General features: G+C 41.0%; 1 protein-coding gene across 1 annotated transcript; it reads left to right on the top strand.

Annotated features, from left to right (window-relative positions):
* Positions 1 to 1,485: 1,485 nt before the first annotated feature.
* Positions 1,486 to 20,818, top strand: LOC138744487 (transmembrane protein 26-like). Its single transcript, XM_069900739.1, has 6 exons — positions 1,486 to 1,711; positions 7,157 to 7,283; positions 12,529 to 12,597; positions 12,911 to 13,107; positions 13,851 to 13,927; positions 15,600 to 20,818. The coding sequence occupies exons 1-6, from the start codon at positions 1,521 to 1,523 to the stop codon at positions 15,932 to 15,934; spliced, it is 996 nt and encodes a 331-aa protein (XP_069756840.1). The 5' UTR covers positions 1,486 to 1,520; the 3' UTR covers positions 15,935 to 20,818.
* The last annotated feature ends 14 nt before the right edge of the window (positions 20,819 to 20,832 follow it).

Genomic DNA, 20,832 nt, shown 5'->3' with positions numbered 1-20,832 from the left:
TGATTGGATCATGGCCTGTTTTGGAAACTCAAGTACACAGAGCTGCAGAAGGCTGCAAATAGTACAATCCTAGCCAAGCCTTTCATAGGCATTGATCAAAGGAGTAGCAAACATCATAAAGGATTTCCATGTCATCATGATCTCTTCTTACTGCTGCCTTCAGGCAGAAGGTACAGAAGCCTGAAGTCCAGCTCCTTCAGGTTCAAGAACATTTTTCCCCGTTACAGCTATCAGGCCCCAACTATGTGAACTTTAAGACCACTCCAGGACTACCAAAAGATCTGTCTGCTCTATTGAAAAATAAAGAACACTGTTGGCACCAACTGCAACTGTGAATATCACACTCGCCAACTCCAATTTAATACTCCCTGACCTATTGTGCACCAGGTTATTTGCAACTTGGGATCCAGTTAACTGAGTTTTCACACCCATTCTCTTCAACATTGACAACTTAGTTCCACTTCCATCGTCTCAACTCTGCAGATGAGTGAAGAACAAATGTCGGAAAGTCTTGCTACAACTGCAGGGTTTTGGTGAAACCAAATCTGGAGTCACTACATACAGTTGTGATTTGTTTATTGAAGGAAAGATATATTTAATATAAAACAGAACAGCACAGGAACAGGACCTTCAGCCCACAATTCTGAACTGAACATGATACCAAATTAAACTAAATACCTTCTTCCTGATATGATCCATACCCTTGCATTCCCTGTAGCGTGTAGACACTCATGTGTCGATGTAGAAGCTTCTATGAAATGCTTCTATTGAACTTGCTTCCACCATTATTCCTGGCAACCCTTTCCAGACAATAGGCTCTGTGCAAAAAGACGCACTCACACTTCCCCTCACTTCAAACACATCCTCTATTATGTTTCCTGAGGGTGGGGGGGGGGGACTGCCTACTTGTGCCTCTCATAATTTTGTCAACCCGTCAATATTGTATCTGCTGTTGAGAGGGTTCAGAGAAGGTTCAATATGTTGATATCTACAATGAAAGGGTAGGAAAGATTGAAGGGTTTAACGGCGTTGAAAAGAAGGAAAGACAATCTTGAGGGTAATAAACAGGATAGATGATGTGAAGACGTTTTCCCCGAGGAGCCCAGAGCTGTGATAAAGAGTTGCAGGGGAAAGGATGGGGGGGGGGGGGGGGGGGGGATTCCCTCTCCCAGGGGTCATGAATCTTTTAGCGCCCACTCATGTATTTCCTCTGCCATTCCAGTATTCTTTCCAGCCATAGCTTTGGAAATGATCCTTCTTCACTCCTTTAATGCACCTCTTTCGTAGTTCGAGTTTAAATTTGATGTCAAATCCACAGCACTCAGACTCATTCCCACGCCTAATTGAGAGCACCTTCAAGTGAACTGAGCTCTAACTTGAGCTGGGAAGTCTGGGGTCGCAGGAAGAGGGAGGAGGAGCGAGGCTCTGCGGCGTTAAAACACCGACATCTCCTCTTTGAGCCGCCACACAAGGGGTTGAGAGGGTTTGGGATCTGACAGCCCCCGCGCACGGTCGGGGCCATGGCTTGGCACGTCTATCTCAGCGCGGTTGTCCCCAGACTTGTTTTTATCTTTCACATCTTACTGGCGGTTTCGCGAGTGGTTTTAGTGAACAATGACCACATGTTCTGGCTTCTGCTGCTTTTGACTTTACCGATCTTTGTCGAAATTATAGTGACCATCCACATCCAGAAAGGAGCTGAATACAAAAGGTAAGGGGCGTGGGTGTGGTTGTCGCGTTCTCTCACTTGGTCAGAAGTTTGCAACAGGACGGGGACAGTTTGGAGCAGAAAAGTAGCAAAACGATTTGATCCGGATCCCAGGCGGGGCAACTGAAACGGCTGGTTCTGCAGAAGGGCACAAACTCCACTCGGGCACCTTATGCATCTTGTTCTGGGTAAAAGAAACAAGAAGGGAATTCAAAACTTGGGCGTTCAAAGTCTCCGTGAAGCGACAATCCGTCTTGTCGTTCACTCAGCCGCGCCGAACATCGTGGGACCCGGGTCCTGTCCAACCACAAGGGAGACGAGGACACGATGTAACCCGTAGCCGAGTCCAGCACGTGTGTTTAATGCTGTAGTTTTAACACCAAGAGGCTAAGAGGAAAATGTAATTAAAAAAAAACCTGGAAAGACTCAGCAAGTCAGACAGTAACTGTGGAAAGTGAAACAGTCAAAACTGAAGGGTAAACGCTCTCCCATCCCTCCCTCCACAGATGCCGCCTGTTGTTTCTAATATCTTCTCTTTTTATTTCAGTTTTCCAGTTTATTATCATTAGGGGAACTGTTGATGGAGTGGTATGAGACTTAAGAAATTGTTATGCACCACATCCATTTCAGAGAAACCAGGGGAATGCTCTCAGAGCCACAAAAGCTGGAGATGCTGGAGTTCTGAGCAGCGAGAAGCTGGAGGGACTCAGTCGGTCAGGCAGCGCCTGTGGGTAGAATTGGTCACTCAACCTATCAGGAAGGGAATCCTTTATTAACCATTTCCTTCTACGGATGCTGCCTGACTGACTGAGTTCCTCCAATTTCTCACTGAGAGCAGAGTTTGAGTGGTTCCATTATGAAAATGTGCCATGCCCTTGGGATTGGATCTTAGCCCTCAATTCCTAACTACGTCCATAGTGTCCTGGTGGAGAGAATAAAATGCAGCCATGTTTGCTGATGACCAGTGGAAGAGCGTGTTATGATGAGTGAGCAGGCAGAGTATTTTTGGTATATATGGAGTACTGTGAGCAGTTTTGGGCTATATATTTAAGGAAGGATTGTTGGAGAGGATCTCGAGGGGATTTAGGACAATGATTGCACAGATAAGAGGGTTAACATATGGGGAGCCTTTAATGTCTCTGGGCATATACTTGCTGGAGTTTAGAAGCATGAGGTGGGTTGAGTTGACATCGAGAAGATGTTTCCAATAGTGGGAGAGTCCTGAACCAGAGGGTGCAGCCTCAAAATACAAGGGCGCCCATTTAGAAGAGATGAGGAGAAATTTCTTCAGCCAGAGAGTGGTGAATCTATGGAATGAGTTATTGAATAGGCCAGGTTCTTGATCAGTAAAGCCAATAAGTGTTATAGGGAGAAGGCATGAAAATAGGGTTGAAAGGAAGAATATATCAGCCATGATTCAAGTGGTTGAGCAGACTTCTTGGTCTGAACAGTCTAATTCTACACCTATCTTCTATGTTCTTATGGCCATAAATCCTGACAAATAAAGTTGGTGGGGACGTGTGAGATCATTAAGTGGTTTCAAGGTGGGTTCTTATTTAAACTTATCCAAATAGAGAGAGAGAGACTATAAATGAATTAAGTTCAATGGGGTCTAGGCACTTTACTGTCTAATCATAAAATGTTAATGGGCAGGTCCAACAAGAAGTTAAGAAAGCAAGCAGTTTTCATTGAGAAGAGTTTGAAATAGGGAGATAGACAGGGGAAGTCTCAGTGAAAGTTTTCAGCCTGAACTGTCAATAATTCTTTTCCTCCCATCGATACTGCTCAACCATGGAGTTTCTCCAGCAAATTTTTAAATAAGGACAGGGAGGTTTTGTTACTGTTTGTACAGGGTGTTGGTGAGGCCTCATCTGGAAGACTGCATGGTTTTAGTCCTCATAAGTAAAAAGAAGGTATAGAAGCATTGGAGTCAGTCCAAATGAGATTCATCAAGCTAATGAGATGGTTGTCCCAGAAAGTTTGGATCTGTATTACTTGGAGTTCAGTGAATGAGGGGGAATTGTATTCAAAGATAAAAGATCTGAAGGGGGCTTGATGAGGTAGATACTGAGATGTTTTCTCTAGTGAGAATAATCATTTATTAGCAGAGTTCAGGTGGCTAATAATAATCATTTATTAGCAGAGAGTTCAAGTGGCCCCACTGTATCACCTCATCGACCACGTTGTTTCGAGTCATGTAGTAATCAAAACAAGCAATCCAGTGGTTGAAAATTTCTCTGGTCCTCGGGGCAGACTGGTTGATTATCAGCCGCTCTTGCTTGAGGGCTGCGTCCATTTCTGCTCATAAAATTGAAGTGCCAGATGATGAAGTAGACAAAGACGATGTGGCCAAACAATAATCATGGCTTTTATTAGCAGAAACTCATGGTACAATAATGAAAGACAATAGATGCATATGCAGTTATATCCAAGGAGAGTGTCCTTCAATGTTAGTACAGCAAGGCTCGCCAAAGGATAGACAGGCAGCTTGGCAGACATTCACCACAGTCTCCCCCCCTGGCAGAAGAAGGGTTAAAATCAAAAGGACAGCTGCTAGGAAAGACTGAAGCAAGCGATACATGGATACCATGTTTGGCTTTGAGATACTCTAACAGCCAAAATACACCAATATCTAGCAAGCAATCGAAATATAATGAGATGTCATTCTCCTAATCTGTGTCTCTGTACCCTCTCCATTTCCTTATCACTACCTGCCCCTCCACCTATCTTTGTATCATCTGCAAACTTAGCCACAAAGCCATTTATTCTGAAATCCAAATCATTAATGTACAATGGAAAAAGAAGTGGCCCCAACACTGCTCCATGCAGAACACCACTAGTAACCGGTAGCCAACCAGAATAGCATCCTTTCATTCCCACTTTCTATTTCCTGTGGATCAGCTGATGGTTTGAGTTTGAAAAGCTGTTTAGATTTTGGAAATTCCCTGTACAAGGTTTCATCTGTGTGGCTGACCATAAAATATTTTCTGCATTAAAAATATTTTTATCTGTTAATTAAAAAATACTAGCTGGAGAAACAGATGTTCATTTGCTTATAAAAGTAACATTGCTTTTGGACTTAAATATGATTTTAAAAATCCAATTGATTCACTGACCTTTGCAAAGAAAACATGGTATTCTGGCACAAATGATGAATATTTTCTGCTTAATTCACTTAATTCCAATATCAGCTATCTAAATTTAACTTAATCGTGACTGCTCCAACAACACAAAAGGTCTATACCAGTGGTGTCACTAGGCTGGTGTCACCCCCCCACCCCCACCCCCCATGGACCTCCTCCTGTACCAGACCATACAGAATGCTGAAAAATGTTTTTTGTACTAATGTTGCTCGTGAATCGTAATTCTCGCATATCATTGAATGTAATGGCAATAGTAGTGAAATAAACAACTAGCAAAATTAGTTACATTATTAGTAACTGAGCAGGACTTTTTTGATTTTTCTCCCTCTTTTCCTTTAATTACCACTTAATTTAAAAAAAATTATTGATGTAGGTTCACAAATGCTAATTACCACAATATTGTAGCTAAAACACCTGAAAATTTGACAAAAGCAGCAACTATAAAAAATAAAAACCCCAGCACCAAGAAAACAACAGCGCATCCTTGTAGTGCATGCAGATGAAACTAAGTGATTCGAATCACCATTGTAATTGGACAATAATATCAGCTCTGACATTAGGTGGTTCATAAAGTAAATTAGTGTAGAGTTTTAGCCTTGTAAGTATATTGATATACTGGGCTTATGAACTACAGGGATATTTTTATAAAAAATAATAAATTTCCGCTGAAACACTGCACAAAAATGTTATAGACGGTCATTTTGGTGTTCACCAAAGTGTTCCCCTGGTATCACCCAGTGTGGTCCACACCCCTTGCATCCCCCTAGTGATGCCAGAGGTCTATTCTATTGCAAGTCACTTTTTTTGCACTAGGATTATTGTGAATATTTATTATATATTTCATGTATTTATTGTTTCTTTTAATTTAATTATAATTATCTCTACGCATACCTGTTCGGCTGCAGCAGGTAAAAAATAATTGATGCTTCTGTACATTGTACAATGTGTATGACAATTATCTTTATCTCTGCGTAAAGGAAATAGAATCATAAAAATGGCTAAATTCGATAATTAGGGAGTAGCTGAATTAAACTTGCACCACCATTCAATTCGGTTCTGGCTGATCTGACTTTCCTGCTTTACCTCTGTCATAACTTCCCAGCAAACCAAACAATGATTTAGTCTTCACGGTTCTCCGGGGTAGCATTTTCCAATGATTTCATAATTTTTATGAGGGGTGGGCAATTCTTCATCTTCAAAGGTGATCCTTTACTCTGAAACATTCCCCCTTGTCCTTAATTCCCCCTGCAGGAAGCCCTTATGGAAGCCTCGTCTCAGTGTTAAGCCTGCTCAGAACTTCAAGTGGTTCAATTAGATCATCTCTCATTCTTCTAAACTCCAGTGCACATAGATCCATCCTGCTCAAATTTTCCTCTTCACACTGGAATCAACTGGGCAACTTTCTCTGAACTGCCCTCAATGCTAGTATTCTCTAAATAAGAAAACTCAAACAAGTACAGAATGTCCTGTGCCACCCAAATACCTCAGCATCGTAGCATTTTGGAGTCTGTCTCTATTTAAACAATAATCTGCTTTTGGGGTATGCAGAAATTCAAATTTAAGATCTGTTGAAGGGGCAGATTAAAAACATGTGTGCATATATGTATATATCAGTGGGTCCATAATGTGATAGCATGAGATTATGCCTCTGCTGGCCTTCTCACTCTACGGCAGCCATTCTCATTGGGCCACAGCACATTTAAGTAAAAAGCTTTGTTTTCTTTTCACCTCACGTAACGTAAATATTTTTAATATTTATTATGTAGTCAGTAGGAGAGAAGTACGGAAGAAACCAAAACTTGACTGCTTCACAGGAAAGGGGGAGCATAAACTTGGAGCAGTCCTGGGGGTGGGGGAGGGGGGTGAAGGGGATGCATGGCTGAAAAAAGTTTGAGAATGGCTTGCCCTTTGGGCATGAAAGGAAGTTAAAGTAAGTCAGTCAATATTGTGGTAGTGAGGCATATTATGGTAATTTATACCTTACTATTGTAGTTGGGGTATCTTATATACTTGTTTGGCTGCAGCAACTAAGAATTCTTTTGCATCTTTACATTGTACTTATGCACCTGAAAATTACCTCTCAAACTCACACATGTTCAATCTCATCAACTGGGCTGGATCGTCAATATGTACAGAATTTTCCCCACAGCTGCTTCAGCTCTGATAAACTCTCCAGCTATTACACAAATTAGATTCCATCATACATTTTAAATGTCATGCTCATTAAATTTTTTTAGATAATTAAATATGGATGAACAAGAACTAGCGCTGAAATAATTGTGCTTCTGTATGCTCATTTGAACAGATTTTCTCCAGCACTGTTTTTTTATCTCATCAATATCATACCTCCAATTTGGATCCTTGAAGTCTACCAGCTTGATGAACACTTGCGCAGCAACGAATGTGTTTCAAGGAATAATTCAGCAGGCTTGGTATGGCTGTCCTATTCGTCAGCATTATAAACATTGATATTCAATTGACTAAATATGACATATTATTGAATGCCCATTAAGATAAATGTTCCATCTGATTCCATTGGGCTATAAATTTCTTGTTAGTGTTGTTGTAAATTAATAATATTTTACAGCCTGGTGTCAATGCTGAACTTGGTACATTTATCGTATGGGGAGGCCAATTAACACAGCTGTGGTAATTTGTCTTTCAAAAAGCATTCGAGGAAATACAAGGAAGTCATCTGATCAGTAGCATCCGCATTAACGTTAGCTGGATAACATGCCAACCATACCGAGGCAGCACTTCACCTCTGAGAGATTTAGATTAGATAACCTTTATTGTCATTGCACAAGTACAACGGAATTGAGCGCACATCCTGATGGTGCACACATACATCAAACAATAAAATATAAAAAACAGCACAATAAAACAATACAATATTCACTGTTTGGCGGTGTTCAGTTCACAAATAGATCTGAGGTAAAAATAGTTTTTGAGACTGTTTGTCCGTGATTGAATGGGCCTAAAACATCTACCAGAGGGCAGCAGTTCAAACAGATGATGACCAGGGTGGTAAGGGTCCTTCAGGATTTTGGCTGCTCTATTGAGGCAGCCAGGATCTGTATAAATCTGCAAAAGTGGGCAATGCACACTGATAATCTTCTGGGCTTCACTGATGACCCTCTGAAAGTCCCTCTTGTCTGTTGCCGAGCAGCTGGCAAACCAAGGCAGAATGCAATAGGCCAGCACGCTCTCGTTGAAGCAGCAATAAAAGGTCACCAGTAGTTTCTCCTGCAGTTTGACCTTCTTAAGAATCCTCAGGGCGTGGAATCATTGCTGTGCCTTTTTAACTGCTGCAATTGTATTGGTAGCCCAAGAGAGACCTTCAGCAACGTGTGTACCCAGAAACCTGAAAGCAGTGACCCTTTCCACCCAGTCCCTGTTGATGTATAATGGGTCTAGAACTGCACTGTTCCTCTATTATAAGTTGTTTTGTTTTTGAGTAGTTCAAGATGATATTGTTCTCTGAATCCCACACTGTCATTCTTTGGACTTCATCCCTGTATTCAGATCAATATCTATAATCCAGTGACTCAAACTTGTTTAGTAAGAATAACACTGGAATTTTCATCACTTGTCATGAATTAAGGATAAATTGCTCAGCATCCTAGGGTGACAGCGCACATCCATAAATAGAAATATGGAAGATGGTCTGTGTGGGCCTGTTCCTGCAGGAGTTGAAGCCTGGATTGGCACAAAATTACTGCACTTGGCCATTCACTACCCAACAACTCCACAGGAAACATTGATGCCCATCCGTTCCTGTGATCACTCTTATTTTACTGCTCTTCGCTTTGAAAATTAACTTTACAAGAATTTGGTCCCTTGGAATTAACTTCCTTATTTTGTTTTCAAAACCAGCTTTCTTCCATTCTCTTTAATATGACTAATCTGCGTGATTGGGTAATGAATTACATTTTCCATTTGCACTGCTCATTCTGAATTGTTCAATCAAGCAGTCCTGTATTTAGTTGTTACTTACAACTAAATTTAGTTGTTACTTACAACTGTATTTAGTTACTTACTGGATTTAGTTACTTACAACTGTATTTAGTTGTTACAACTAAATTCCAATGCAATATTTCTTGATGTATCGAGCTTTAACTTACAGTTGCAAGCAAAGAAAGGAAATAAAGTTATGCCACTGCTCTAATATGTCTTAATTGGACTGCATTGGGTGAATTCAGTTTATTCTGTGTAGTCTCTCTCAAAAAAAAGTGCACTGGTCCTGGATCAGTTAAAATATTGCCTAATTTGTTGCAATTTAGACTGGGAATGTATTTGATTGCTTTGTCCCGAAAGCTGGCAAAGCAATATTACAGTAAAAGCCCTGTTATGTGGATTGGTAGATGCCGGATAAGTGTATTTGCTGGTTGCTTGAGATTGTGTGTTGCATGATAGGCCAACTATCCGCTGAGGGGCACCAATGTCAAACTTCCGTAGTTCTCAACCAATTAATTTTCTGCAATTTTAATTATTTTGCTGTTTGCTTAAGGCTGCCGGCTGCTTGAATTCCAGATAATGGGGATTTTACTGAAATAATTTTTTTGTTCATTCATGATTTGTCAACATAGTTAATGTAACGGTTAGCGCAAAACTATTACAGCACCAGCGACCCAGGTTTGAATCCAGCGTTGACTGTAAGGAGCTTGTACGTTCTCTTCATGACCACATGGGTTTCATCCAGATGCTCTGGTTTCCTCCCACCCTTCAAAAATGTGTGGGGGTTTGTAGGTTAATTGGGGTATTTGAGTGGCACAGGCTCGTGGGCCAGAAGGGCCTGTTGCTGTGCTGTATGTCTAAATTTAAAATTTAAGAAAAAATTGTCAACGCAATAAATGAGGTAAGAATGGGACCCTGTTAACTAAGAGGCAAAAAATAGGAGAAGAGGAACCAAGAATATAAGTCCAAAAACCCAGATGCCAAAAATCTGGACCATCTGAGAAACCTCTCATACTTTTAAAATGTAGCGGGCTTTTGTGTGTGTGTGCGTACATGCATCAGTGCCAGAGATGCACAGTGGCAACAAATGTCCACCTTTGTTGATTTTATTTTTCTTTAAAACTGCTCATTTTGATAAATGAAGCGTGCTGTATTTGCTAATGAATAAACGATCAAAATTTACCTGTTCATCTCCTCTTTATTCCTCCTTAAATTTGAATTTTAAAAGCAGTGCCTCTGAATCTGGAAAATCCAAACATCAGGACCAACACAATCCCTGAGCAGTCCAGATATTTGGACTTTAAAATGTGCTCTTGGATTTTTATGGAGCACGCCAGTCCCTACTCTGTCCCTGAATCATGGAAGGTTTGAAGCAAGTATGCCCTCTGAGCACCACTGTATGCTAAAGAGAAATGAATAGTCTATTCAATATCCACGTATCAATGAATACAGGAGCTCTCTGGTTAAGATAGATCTGACTTATGGAAATCTAACTGTGTGCAAATTCTCCCATACATTTCAAAAATATTTTTCAAATAAGAATGGAATTAATTAATGATTTGAGAGAGTATGTATTGCATTGATTTGACTATTCAATTAAATTAAAGAATAATACAGTAACACTCCTATATGCGATGCCTATGGGATTGGTAGATGCCGGATAAGGGTATTTTCCGATTACTTGAGATTGCATGTTGTGTGATTGGGGAACTTACTGCTAGGGGGCACCAATTTCCAACTTTTGTATTTTTTACCCATTTATTTTCTGCAATTTTTTTTGCCCTTTGCTTGAATTCCTGATAACAGGGATTTTATGTAGTAAGTGCATGCAGAACAATACTATTACAGAAAATAAATACAGTATTTCTGACTCAAGGACAAATTGGCTTATGGACAAGGCTCTTCTAGAGCGTAGAGCCTTTATGTAACCCAGGGATTGCCTGTACTCTCTAATCCAGACAACATCCTGTTACACACATGAAACGCTGGAGGAACTCAGCTGGTCTTTTCGGTGTCTGTAGGAGACAAAGATCTATCGCCGACGTTTCGGGCCTGAGCCCCTCTTCAAGGAAAAATCAGAAAAGGCAGAAGCCGGATGTATCAGAATGTCTCAGAATTCAAACAACAGGGGATAATTGGATGTGATAAGGAGCTAGATATAATTTATCATGTCTGTGCGAAAGGAGACAGGGAATGGTGAGATGATGGGGTAGGGATGGGAGGGGATGGGGGAAAGAAGGGGGTCATTTTTTAAAGAAAGCCAGAGAAATGAATATTAATGCCATTAGATGGTCTCAGTCTGATTTTTTTTCTTGAAGAGGGACTCAGGCCTAAAACATCGGCAATATATATTTGCCTCCCTGAAAAGACCAGCTGAGTTCCTCCAGTATGTTTACTCTAATCACAGCCTCTGCAGACTATAATTAACATCTTGGTAAACCTCTTCTTTACCCTCTTCAAAGCATCCACATCTTTCCTGTAATATTTCAGTTCATCATTTACCTAGTAAGTACTACAGGCTGTGCAACAGTGGACCAGCCAGACTTGTAATCCGGGAGTTTGATAATCTAGAAATATAAATTTGAATTTCATCATGGCTGATGTGGAATTCAAGTTTAGTTAATAATCTGAAACTAAAAAAAAAAATTGTCTCAGTGAACACAAAACTGCCAGATTGTTATTAAGATGCATCTTGGTTCAGTAATGACTTTCAGGGGAGGAAATCTGCCATTCAGTTCCAACCTGGCATATAAGTAACTGGAAACCTATAGCAATGTGACTCACTTAACTGGTCTTATGTCAATGTGAATCACTCTACATGGTAACAAGGAACAGCGGAGGATAAAACAAAGATAATAGATGTACTTCCACACTCCAGAACTCCAGGCTGGTCCTGTTACATCACTGATATTGTGGATAATAAACTCGTTGGGTCTTGTCCAAGAAAACAGGACAAACCCAAACTGCCGAATTAGTCCCTTCTTCATCACAAGGGAATTGATGGAAGCCACTGTCAACCTCTACTGCTTCCTAGGGAAGAGAATTCTACAGATTCACTTCTCACTGGGAGAAGCAAATCCTCCTTATCTCCAAATTCAAGTCTCATTTAACACCTACCTCCATCTTATTTATCCCTTTTTTAATGCTTCTAAAAGATCCCCTCTCATTGTTCTGGATTCCCATGAGTATAGTCCCAGGCAACTCAATGTCACTAGGTTCAAGGCTGTCCAAGAAGAATGTGTTGTCCTTAAGTTTATGTTCGGCCTCAACCTGACAATGGGTAAGATGAAACACTGTCATATCAGGGTAGGAATGGTCAGGGGAATTGAAATGGTTGGCTATAGGAAGTTTGAGATTGGTCCCACAGGTGTTCAATGAAGCAGTTGCCCAGACTGCCTTTGGGCTCAGTGATGTAGAGAGGGCAATGAGTGCATATGTTTGAGACTGGCAGTAGTGAAGGTGGCAGAATAGTCTTGATGTCCAAACCTTGAAAACTGCCTTCTGAAATGCTCAAACATTCAAAGGGATCATAGATTAAACCTCTCAAGTAAAGAATAAAAGTGGAAAATAGGGGTAGGTGTCTGGGTGTAACTGTGGTCAGAGAATTATAATTCAGGGGAAATGATATTTCATTGGAAACTCATTCATCAGAGACAAAGTTTTTGACATGAGCCTTTCTGTAGTTCCAAACAATATAATTAACCAGTGATTCTTTTACAGTACGTTAGCCATCAAACCGGAGGTCAAACTATAGAAAGGAACCAGAATTCAAGCTTCCCGATAAAACTGGTAATCACTCTTTAATTTCAGAAAATGTAACATGATTTTAATGTACTTTCTAAGTCTACTTCTATAATCAAAGAACAACATACATCAACAACCACACTGATAGAAAAGACCAGTACAAATACTTGTGCTCTTTGTAATCTTGGTTTCTAAGAGAAAATTATTCTTCAACTCTTTGGTAAAACACTTTAATTTCATACCACTTATTTGTGCAAAAAAAGCCCAAAGGGGAAGATGATTTTAATTTGCTTCCTACATCTATTTTGATTCATTTCTAATTTGGTTTGTGTTCTTCTCATCTCACCTGCTACCTCAGGTAACGTTTCAGAATGTCGACTGGATCCTAGGCCTGCACCAGACTCTCCTTATTGTACTTATAATAGGGAAGTGGATACTGCCTTTGGGAATAGGAGTCAACCGAGACCAACTGTCCCAACTGCTTCTGACATTTGTAGGAACGGCGGCTGATATATTGGAGTTTAAGAGTGAAACGCAGTCAGAGAAAGGGGTCAGGTGGGCTTCTTATTCACATTTAAATATTGATATTTAGTTATTATGTACTAATACATAAAATTTGTCAACTTTTGCCTGCCTTAAGTGCACACAAAAAGGCACCACCCAATGCCCCCAATAATGAGACAAGGAGAGGCAAAAGAGAGTCTTCTCAGAGACACCAAGTGTCCATAGATTCACCTCCAGTGCTTCCCCAACCTCTGCAGCCCCACTGCCTCCTGTTGATCCATCGGCTCCCGGATCTGAACCTCCAATATAGTCAGGAAGCCCTCAGAGCCTGAAACTCCTTCCTTCCGAATCCTGGTCTGGTACCTCGTTCCCACCAGCCAGTCTCCAGCAGCCCTTCAGCCACGAGTCTCCAGTCTCCTGCATCCTGCAGCCTGAGCCCCTCACTGGTCACCTTCCCTGTAGGGTTGCCTCGCAAGCTTCTTCTCAGTGGGGTGTGTTCTGCTCTGGTGCCCTGCACTGGTTCGCTGATCCTCCAGAGTCCGTGACCCTTTGTAGTCTGCTGCCAAGCATGGACACTGCCACCTCCGTGTCTTTCAAGCTGTTTAAAAAAAACACTCTGACCTCCTTTATCAGGATGTTGGCAATGACAACTGGGCAATAGGTCCCTGTGGAGAAGTGCTGTGTCCCCGCTACCCGCTCTCCCAAATCTACACCAGTGCACCATATTCACTAGATAACATCAGTATTGATAGAGATGTGCCTCATTAACTAAGTAGCTGCAATGTTACTTTCAGGTGCTGCCTTGAGCTGGTATATGCCATTATGGCTCTATGGACATGGAGTATGCTTCAATTTCCCTTGGACCTTGCAGGTAAATCAGTGCTTTCTGTCCCATTGTTAAGGCAATAAATAGTTTGATGAAACGTCAGTTATGCATCTTTGCCTTTGCTACATATGCTTCTCCAGCATTGTGTGTTTTGTACTTTAAGGCAATAGATAGCAGAGCTCCTACAACATGGTAGCAGGCCTTTCCGGCCCATGAGCCCATGCTGGCCAAATACCCCAATTAACCTACAAACCATATATGCTTTGAAACATGGGAGGAAATTGGAGAACCTGGAGGAAACCCACACAGATACAGAGAGAATGTAAAAACTCCTTACAGACAGCGCTGGGTTCAAACACTGGTCACTAGCACTAACTGCTACACCTACCATGCCGCCCAACGCTAACTGAGCCGCTCTATCTACTTGCAGGCCCATTTTTTAAGGAGCTATGGACCGCAATTCCCAGATCCCCTGTACATCGACGCAGTTAAGGATCCTCTTAATAATTGTATACTTTCCCTTACATTTAACTACCCAAAGTGCAACACTTCACACTCACTCAGATTAAACTCTCTCTGCCACTTCTCTGCCTTGATCTATAATGATCTGAATCTTGCCATATTCGATGATAGCCCTCTGTATTGTTCACAATGCCACCAATCTTTGCATCATCTTCAAATCTGCTAACCACCCATCTTCATTTTCATCCATTATTCTGTACATATGTACAGTATATATATCTATTATACTGTATATACTGAGTAAATGAATATATATCCATTACATAACAGACACCTCCTGCTTTTCGAAAGTTTGCTTTATGCCACTTCACTTTCAGGAAAGACCCTCATTAGTAGCTCTTTTCACTAACCAAAAGAAATCTGGAGGATTTTCACTATACAAAAAAAGGCAAAAAGTGAAAATAGTGTTTAGTGTTTGTTTTGCAGTGAGCTGTCATAGAGGCGGTGCATACTCCGAGCAGCGAGAGTGGTGCCGCTAAGCTCCTTCCCCGGGAACTAAACTCAGCATCTCAGCATCAAGCTGCCATTGCTTTGAACTGTGTCTGTGAGCATCTGTGCTTTAACTCAATTTATTTTGTGCATCCGTTAGCAAGGTGTGCCCTAAGGAATCAGAAAAGCCTAAGATAACTCATCAGTGTGTTACGCTTAGTGTTAAACTTGATGTAATTAAGCATTTTGATCGTGGAGAACGAAATGAAGACATTGTGTGTCTGTTGAACTTGCCTGTGTCCACCATTTGTACTATTTGCATGCAGAGAGAAAGAATCTTGAAAGCTGTGAAATTACTATTGGTTCTGCTAGTAGCAAAGTGGTCTCTTTTAGATTTTATGTGTTATTTGGCATAATTTGATGGGTTACTTTTGGAATCTGGGAATGCTCAAAAATCTTCCCATATAAATGAATGGTAATTGCTTCTTCGCTTTATACCATTTTGGCTGATGAAAGGTTACATAGAAATGCTTTTTTGGCAGTATTATCTCATGTAGTGATGTGTGAAGCAACTTGTTGTCAAACAAAGTGTGATTAAATACTTCTGTGATGTTAGTTCATGGAGTGAGATGTGATGGGGTAAAGGGATCAGGTCAACTCTATTGTGATAGTTTTGGTTATCAAAGTTTGTTGGGAAAGTGGAAGTAGTATCTACTAATTACACACTTGTTTCTAAACAGTTCTTAAGTTGCTCGTTCAATTCCAGTTCCACAGAAAGAAGACATGGATCTTCAACACAACCCAGCATGGAAAGCACAGCTATACAAGTACAGCGCAGACCTCTGGAGTATATCAATATCCATATTTATACAAGATGGGCCGTTCTTCGCTTTCCGATTATACTTAATGATTGGTAGAAAAATAACTCACCAGATGCTGTTATTCTTCACAATCAAGAATAGCTTAGTGCTGACACTGCAGATCTATCGGCTGGTTGTCATATATTTAGAAATACGTCAGCCCTGGAAATCCGTAGACCAGTTGAGCAATGAGGCCCATGTTATTCCTCCTCCTGTTGAGATGGATGACATCCCTGAGTAGCTAAGTGCTTCTGCATTGGGCAGTGAGAGTATGACCAGACTTGGATTCACCAAGATCTTCCCAGCATCAGCAGAAACAAACATGCCCAATTACTCAAGATACATTCAGAAAAGGATAAAGCACTTGATTTTGTACCGGAGCAGCCACACCAGGAAACACAGCTCCAAGGTTATTTGGATAGTGATTCGACGGAATAGTTCCTCCATGTGTGGTTTCATGAGTTAGAATAGATCAAGATTGACCAACCTTCCTTGAGAGGCCCCTCATTGATAGAATATATTCCTTTGCCTTTTCTTGTTCATTCAAAACAAGATAATTAATTTTTAAGCCACCTTTCATAGGAAATCCAAAGCTTTTTTTTGTTGTACTATAGAAATTATGACAAATGATTTATGTGCTGGAATTATAACAGACAAATATAGGCTTGGCCTCAGGAGATGTCTCCTGCTCTTCTTTAATTTGTTATCAACTGCATCTGCTTGAAAGTTTAATGATTTATTCAGAAAATATTTTAACAGTAGTCTCTCAGTAATGCACTTCAAAGTTAAGCCTTGAATATGTGTTTAAGGCTCTGGAATGGGTTGGAACCCATGACCATCCTAGCAACTGTTGAACCAGAGCTGATGCATAATATATTGAAAAATATCATGTCCCATTTGTTTTATCACATTTATTCAGTAAAGTTCATGAAGTCCTCCCTGGTGCGCCTCAATTCAAAGGTTGGTGGATTTGCTATGGTTTCTTCTTTTGTTGGGAATCAAAGGAAAATGTAAACTATGTAACTTTTGGTATAGGTTGGGGATTGCTCAGAGTGGGCACATAAGATGGTAAGAAACTTTAGCCCCTTTCACACTCGTCAGTGATCCCAGGAATCAAACGCCAGTCGGCCTTTAAAGTGGCAAGTGTGAAAGCGAAATCTGCTCAATGCCGGCGTCAAATGATATCATCTCATGCTGGGGATTGCCGGCCTCTACAGATGCTAGCATTGAGATCAAGCAAGTGTGAAACGGGCAATTGCATTACAGGCACTTCCTATTAAAGGTAGAACAGGCAAACACCGGGGATAAACTCTTGCAAATGTGAAAGCATTCAGTGTCCTGGTTAGGAGTGGCCTCGTGTGAAAGGCCAAACCCCTATTCCTATCCTGGGACACTGAATGGCCGATTTACTGGGATGCAAGTGTGAAAGGGGCTATAGTTGAATTACAGCCGAATAAATGGAAAATTCCATAAACTCTCACAGTGATTAGATGGAAATGAGCTATTAATTGATAATAGGATGTGTTTGTCCAGTTGAATGAACAGTGTATCATCTGTACTGGCCCTGCAGAACAAACCAGGCATTGCAACTTCCTTGTTAAATAAGAACCATTGGAGCAGTGAGCCCCAATTCAGTGCTGCCCTTTTATAAACCATCCAGTGAAGTCTCATTGAACTCAATGCCAAATTTAAGTGAAATATGGTTTTGGTGCGTAGTTTAATTTCATTCTGCTGTTTTAATTTTTTTTTAGCATGTAGCCCTACTTGTAATAGAGTTTTTTATTTTATTTTGTGAAATAACTGACCAGGCCTCAACCTCCCTTCATCATGATTTCACTCTTCTCCCTTTGTCCTGATATCCTGATGCCCTAACATCTTGATGTCCTGTCGTCCTGATGTCCTGACATTCTGTTATCCTGATGTTATGACATCTGGATGTCCTGACTTGGTTTCTCCAATAACATTTACCTCAGGGTAACCTTTTTTGCTTTATGCCCGGGAATATCTCGACGGATGGATTCATCTCACTCATCTCCCAAGTTTTGTTTCTTTTTTAGATTTATTTTTTTCAGATCCACTTTTTGATTTGTGGGTCATCTGTTGTCCAAAGTGCATTCAAGGATATAGAGTTTAGGTTTATCCAATATTTCATACCATTCGATAATTAATTAGCGGACCCCCTAGGAATCATGTGAAGTCTGATGGAAAGTGAAAACAAGGAGTGCAGAGAGTGTCCGAAGAACCACATAAAATGCTGGAGGACCTCAGCAGGTCAGGCAGCGCATCCTGAAAGGCAAAAGATAGTGAACATTTCAGGCCAAAACCCTCCATCATTCCTGATTCCTGATGAAGGGTCTGTGGCCCGTAACATCAACTACATATCACCTTCAGATGCTACCTGATCTGCTGTGTTCTTCCAGCACTTTGTGTGGGTTTCCATTCTTCAAACATCAGCAGCCTCTCTCGATTATTTCTGGTTAGAGTGATTGTTAATTTGACGTTGTTAACTTTGCTGTCTTCGTAAGGACCTAGTCACTACGATTTGAGTGTATTTGCTCAATTACCAGAACTCCCACATGACCTGCATACAAATTTGTGAAATTGACATGCAGGGAATCTCCATGGCAGGTCTCCATGGCTGGAGTCACACTTAGGCTAGGTTTAAGCCAATCCTGAAGGAAGAATGCTTTAAAAATGTACTGTATCCCTTGTTTTCACCAATTTAAAATTAATTAGATTACTCCATCTTAGTCAGCCAATGTTGTGGACTCCACATTCCAGGCTTTTACCACATATAGCACAGCAGTAGCAAGCCTTGTGCCAGGCTTTACCAGCTCCAATAATTTTCTCAGATGCATAAATTAATTTTTTAGACTATTTCAGTATGGTTGGCGTAGGATTTTACTGCAAAGCCAGTGATCAGGATCAGGTTTCGAATCCTGCGCTGTCTACAAGGAGTTTGTACGTTCTCCCTGTGTCTATGTGAATTTCCCCTGGGAGCTCCAGTTTCCTTGCACCATTTGAAATGTACCGGGGGTATAGGTTGGTTGGGTGTAAATTGGGTGGCAAGGGCTCATGGACTGAAATGGCCTGTTACCGTGCTGTTCGCCTAAATTTAAACTTATTTTAAACAAGTTGGATGAATATATTAAGACCTTTGTTAATTAGTTTTACATCTATTAGGATTTATCAATAATTGAATCATAGAGACACAGATTCAAAGGGTTTTAAAGCACAAAATCAGGGCCTTCTTCCCTTCTTGCCCATGCGGACCAAGTCATCTACCCAAGCTCGTCCCATTTCCCTGTGTTTGGCCCATGTCCCTTTGAACCTCTCCTATCCATGTACCTGCTGAATGTGTCTTCCATACTTTACAATTGTACCCTCCTTTACTACTTCCTCCAGCAGCTTCCTTTATCCTTGACTTACTCCGGCCAACTCACATCATCTCCTGGAGTTCTTTGACTCACAGCACTCATTATAAAAGATACTATCGCACAATGTCTTCCTTCACCAAGATAAATATTTCTTTTTCAATTTCACTTGACCTGGTTGAAGTGTTCCAACAATTTTAGAAAAAACTCTCAGTAAAGCCAGCATTTATTGGTGATGGAGATGGTGAGCATTTCTCTTGAACCACAGCTGTCTTGGTTTCTAGTGTTCAGGAACAATTGAGTGGTTTGCTCTTCTACTCAGAAGGCAATCTGAGGTCAACCATGTTGATCTGAGACTAGAGTTGATCTGAGACTAGAGTCACATGCAGATCAGACTAGGTAAAATCAAAAGGCTCATCTCTCTAATAGGCATGGGTGGATAAACTTAACTCCAAATGAGATGGGATAGAGTTGCTTGGGAATCTACACTTTGCAAAATCACAAACCTAACTTAGACCAATCCAGAAACTTCTAGCTTGGGCTAAGATGGAACAGGGGGTAGGCCATTATCTACTTCCAATAAGTACATTGGCCAAGAATATTAAATATTTACAAGGTATTATTCTGATCGGGGAACTGCGGGGGCTCAAGAACAATATATGGGAGAGGTGCTTCTTAGGTTGCACTTATAGAGGGACAGGATGAGCCAAGAACTTCCAGTCATCTCATCAGATGTGCTTTCCTGATAACCATCACACTGCACTCTTCAATTAAGGATTGGAGGCGAACCTTTTGCCTCCAGATCAATGGTGCATTTACAACACAACTACAGGCTGTACCTCTCCTATCTGGTGCTCTGTGGTCTGGCAACTCCCATGGTCTGGCACATTTGAATCTACCGCTGTTCGTACAAACTTCTTACAGACAGCGCGGGACTCGAACCTCGGCCCTGATCGCTGGCGCTGTAAAGGTGTTGTGCTAACCACTACACTAACCGTGCCATCTCACAGTATTATTTCCCATTTTAAACGTTGTTTTACCTTTGATATGTTTGCACAAGGGGTTCCCTTAGGGGTTCATTTCTGTTTTTTGGCATTTTCTGTGGTCCAGCAATGGGCAGGTCCCATCATCACCAGATTATAGAAGTAAAACCTATATCTCTAAGCTTAGGGTCTACCCTACCAAGCATTCTTTCTCCTCCCCTACAGAGGCCTTCACCCCTCAACATCAGAGGCCACTCTCCACTCTCATCCTGTGATCACAACATGGACGTGTACCCTTCCATTAACCCAGTTGCAGGATCCCAACCAGGGACATGGCTTCTTTCAGAGTGTTCCCCACTGAAAGGTAAGCAATGAATTAGGTTGAATTCCAGGTGGTGGAGTCAAAACGATGTAGCATATGGGTAATCTGGAGATCCCTGATGCTTCTCCTCCCTGCTCACTGATCCTGGAAACCTCAGAGCCATTGTGCCTTCATGAGAATCTGGCAGCTCCACAGATAATTTTCCTCAGATACTCATGATCCACATGTAGTTCAGACTATTTTGAAATCTTCAAACATCAAAATACAATTTCTAACTCAGGTTTAATGTTACATTTCTAATTCAGTTATTTCCATATTCATTTGGAGGATTCAACACAGTTACTCAGAAACCAACTATGTGTATTTTTATATTACAAGGGATGTATGAATATTCTTCAATCAATAGGACATGGTTTACTGTTCAGTGTATGGCAATAAAAGCTCATTGATCCAAAACCTT

This window comes from Narcine bancroftii, chromosome 10 (assembly GCF_036971445.1).
Source record: "Narcine bancroftii isolate sNarBan1 chromosome 10, sNarBan1.hap1, whole genome shotgun sequence".
Classification (NCBI taxonomy): Eukaryota; Metazoa; Chordata; class Chondrichthyes; order Torpediniformes; family Narcinidae; genus Narcine; species Narcine bancroftii.
The sequence above is the reverse complement of the archived record's forward strand: the minus strand, read 5'-3'. Positions and strand labels throughout refer to the sequence as shown.

Coding starts and splice junctions, on each gene's coding strand:
- LOC138744487 (XM_069900739.1), top strand. CDS start 1,521: ATGGCTTGGCACGTCTATCTCAGCGCGGTTGTCCCCAGACTTGTTTTT. Junction 12,598..12,910: donor CAAGCTTCCCGATAAAACTG/GTAATCACTCTT, acceptor CTGCTACCTCAG/GTAACGTTTCAGAATGTCGA. Junction 13,108..13,850: donor CAGTCAGAGAAAGGGGTCAG/GTGGGCTTCTTA, acceptor TGTTACTTTCAG/GTGCTGCCTTGAGCTGGTAT.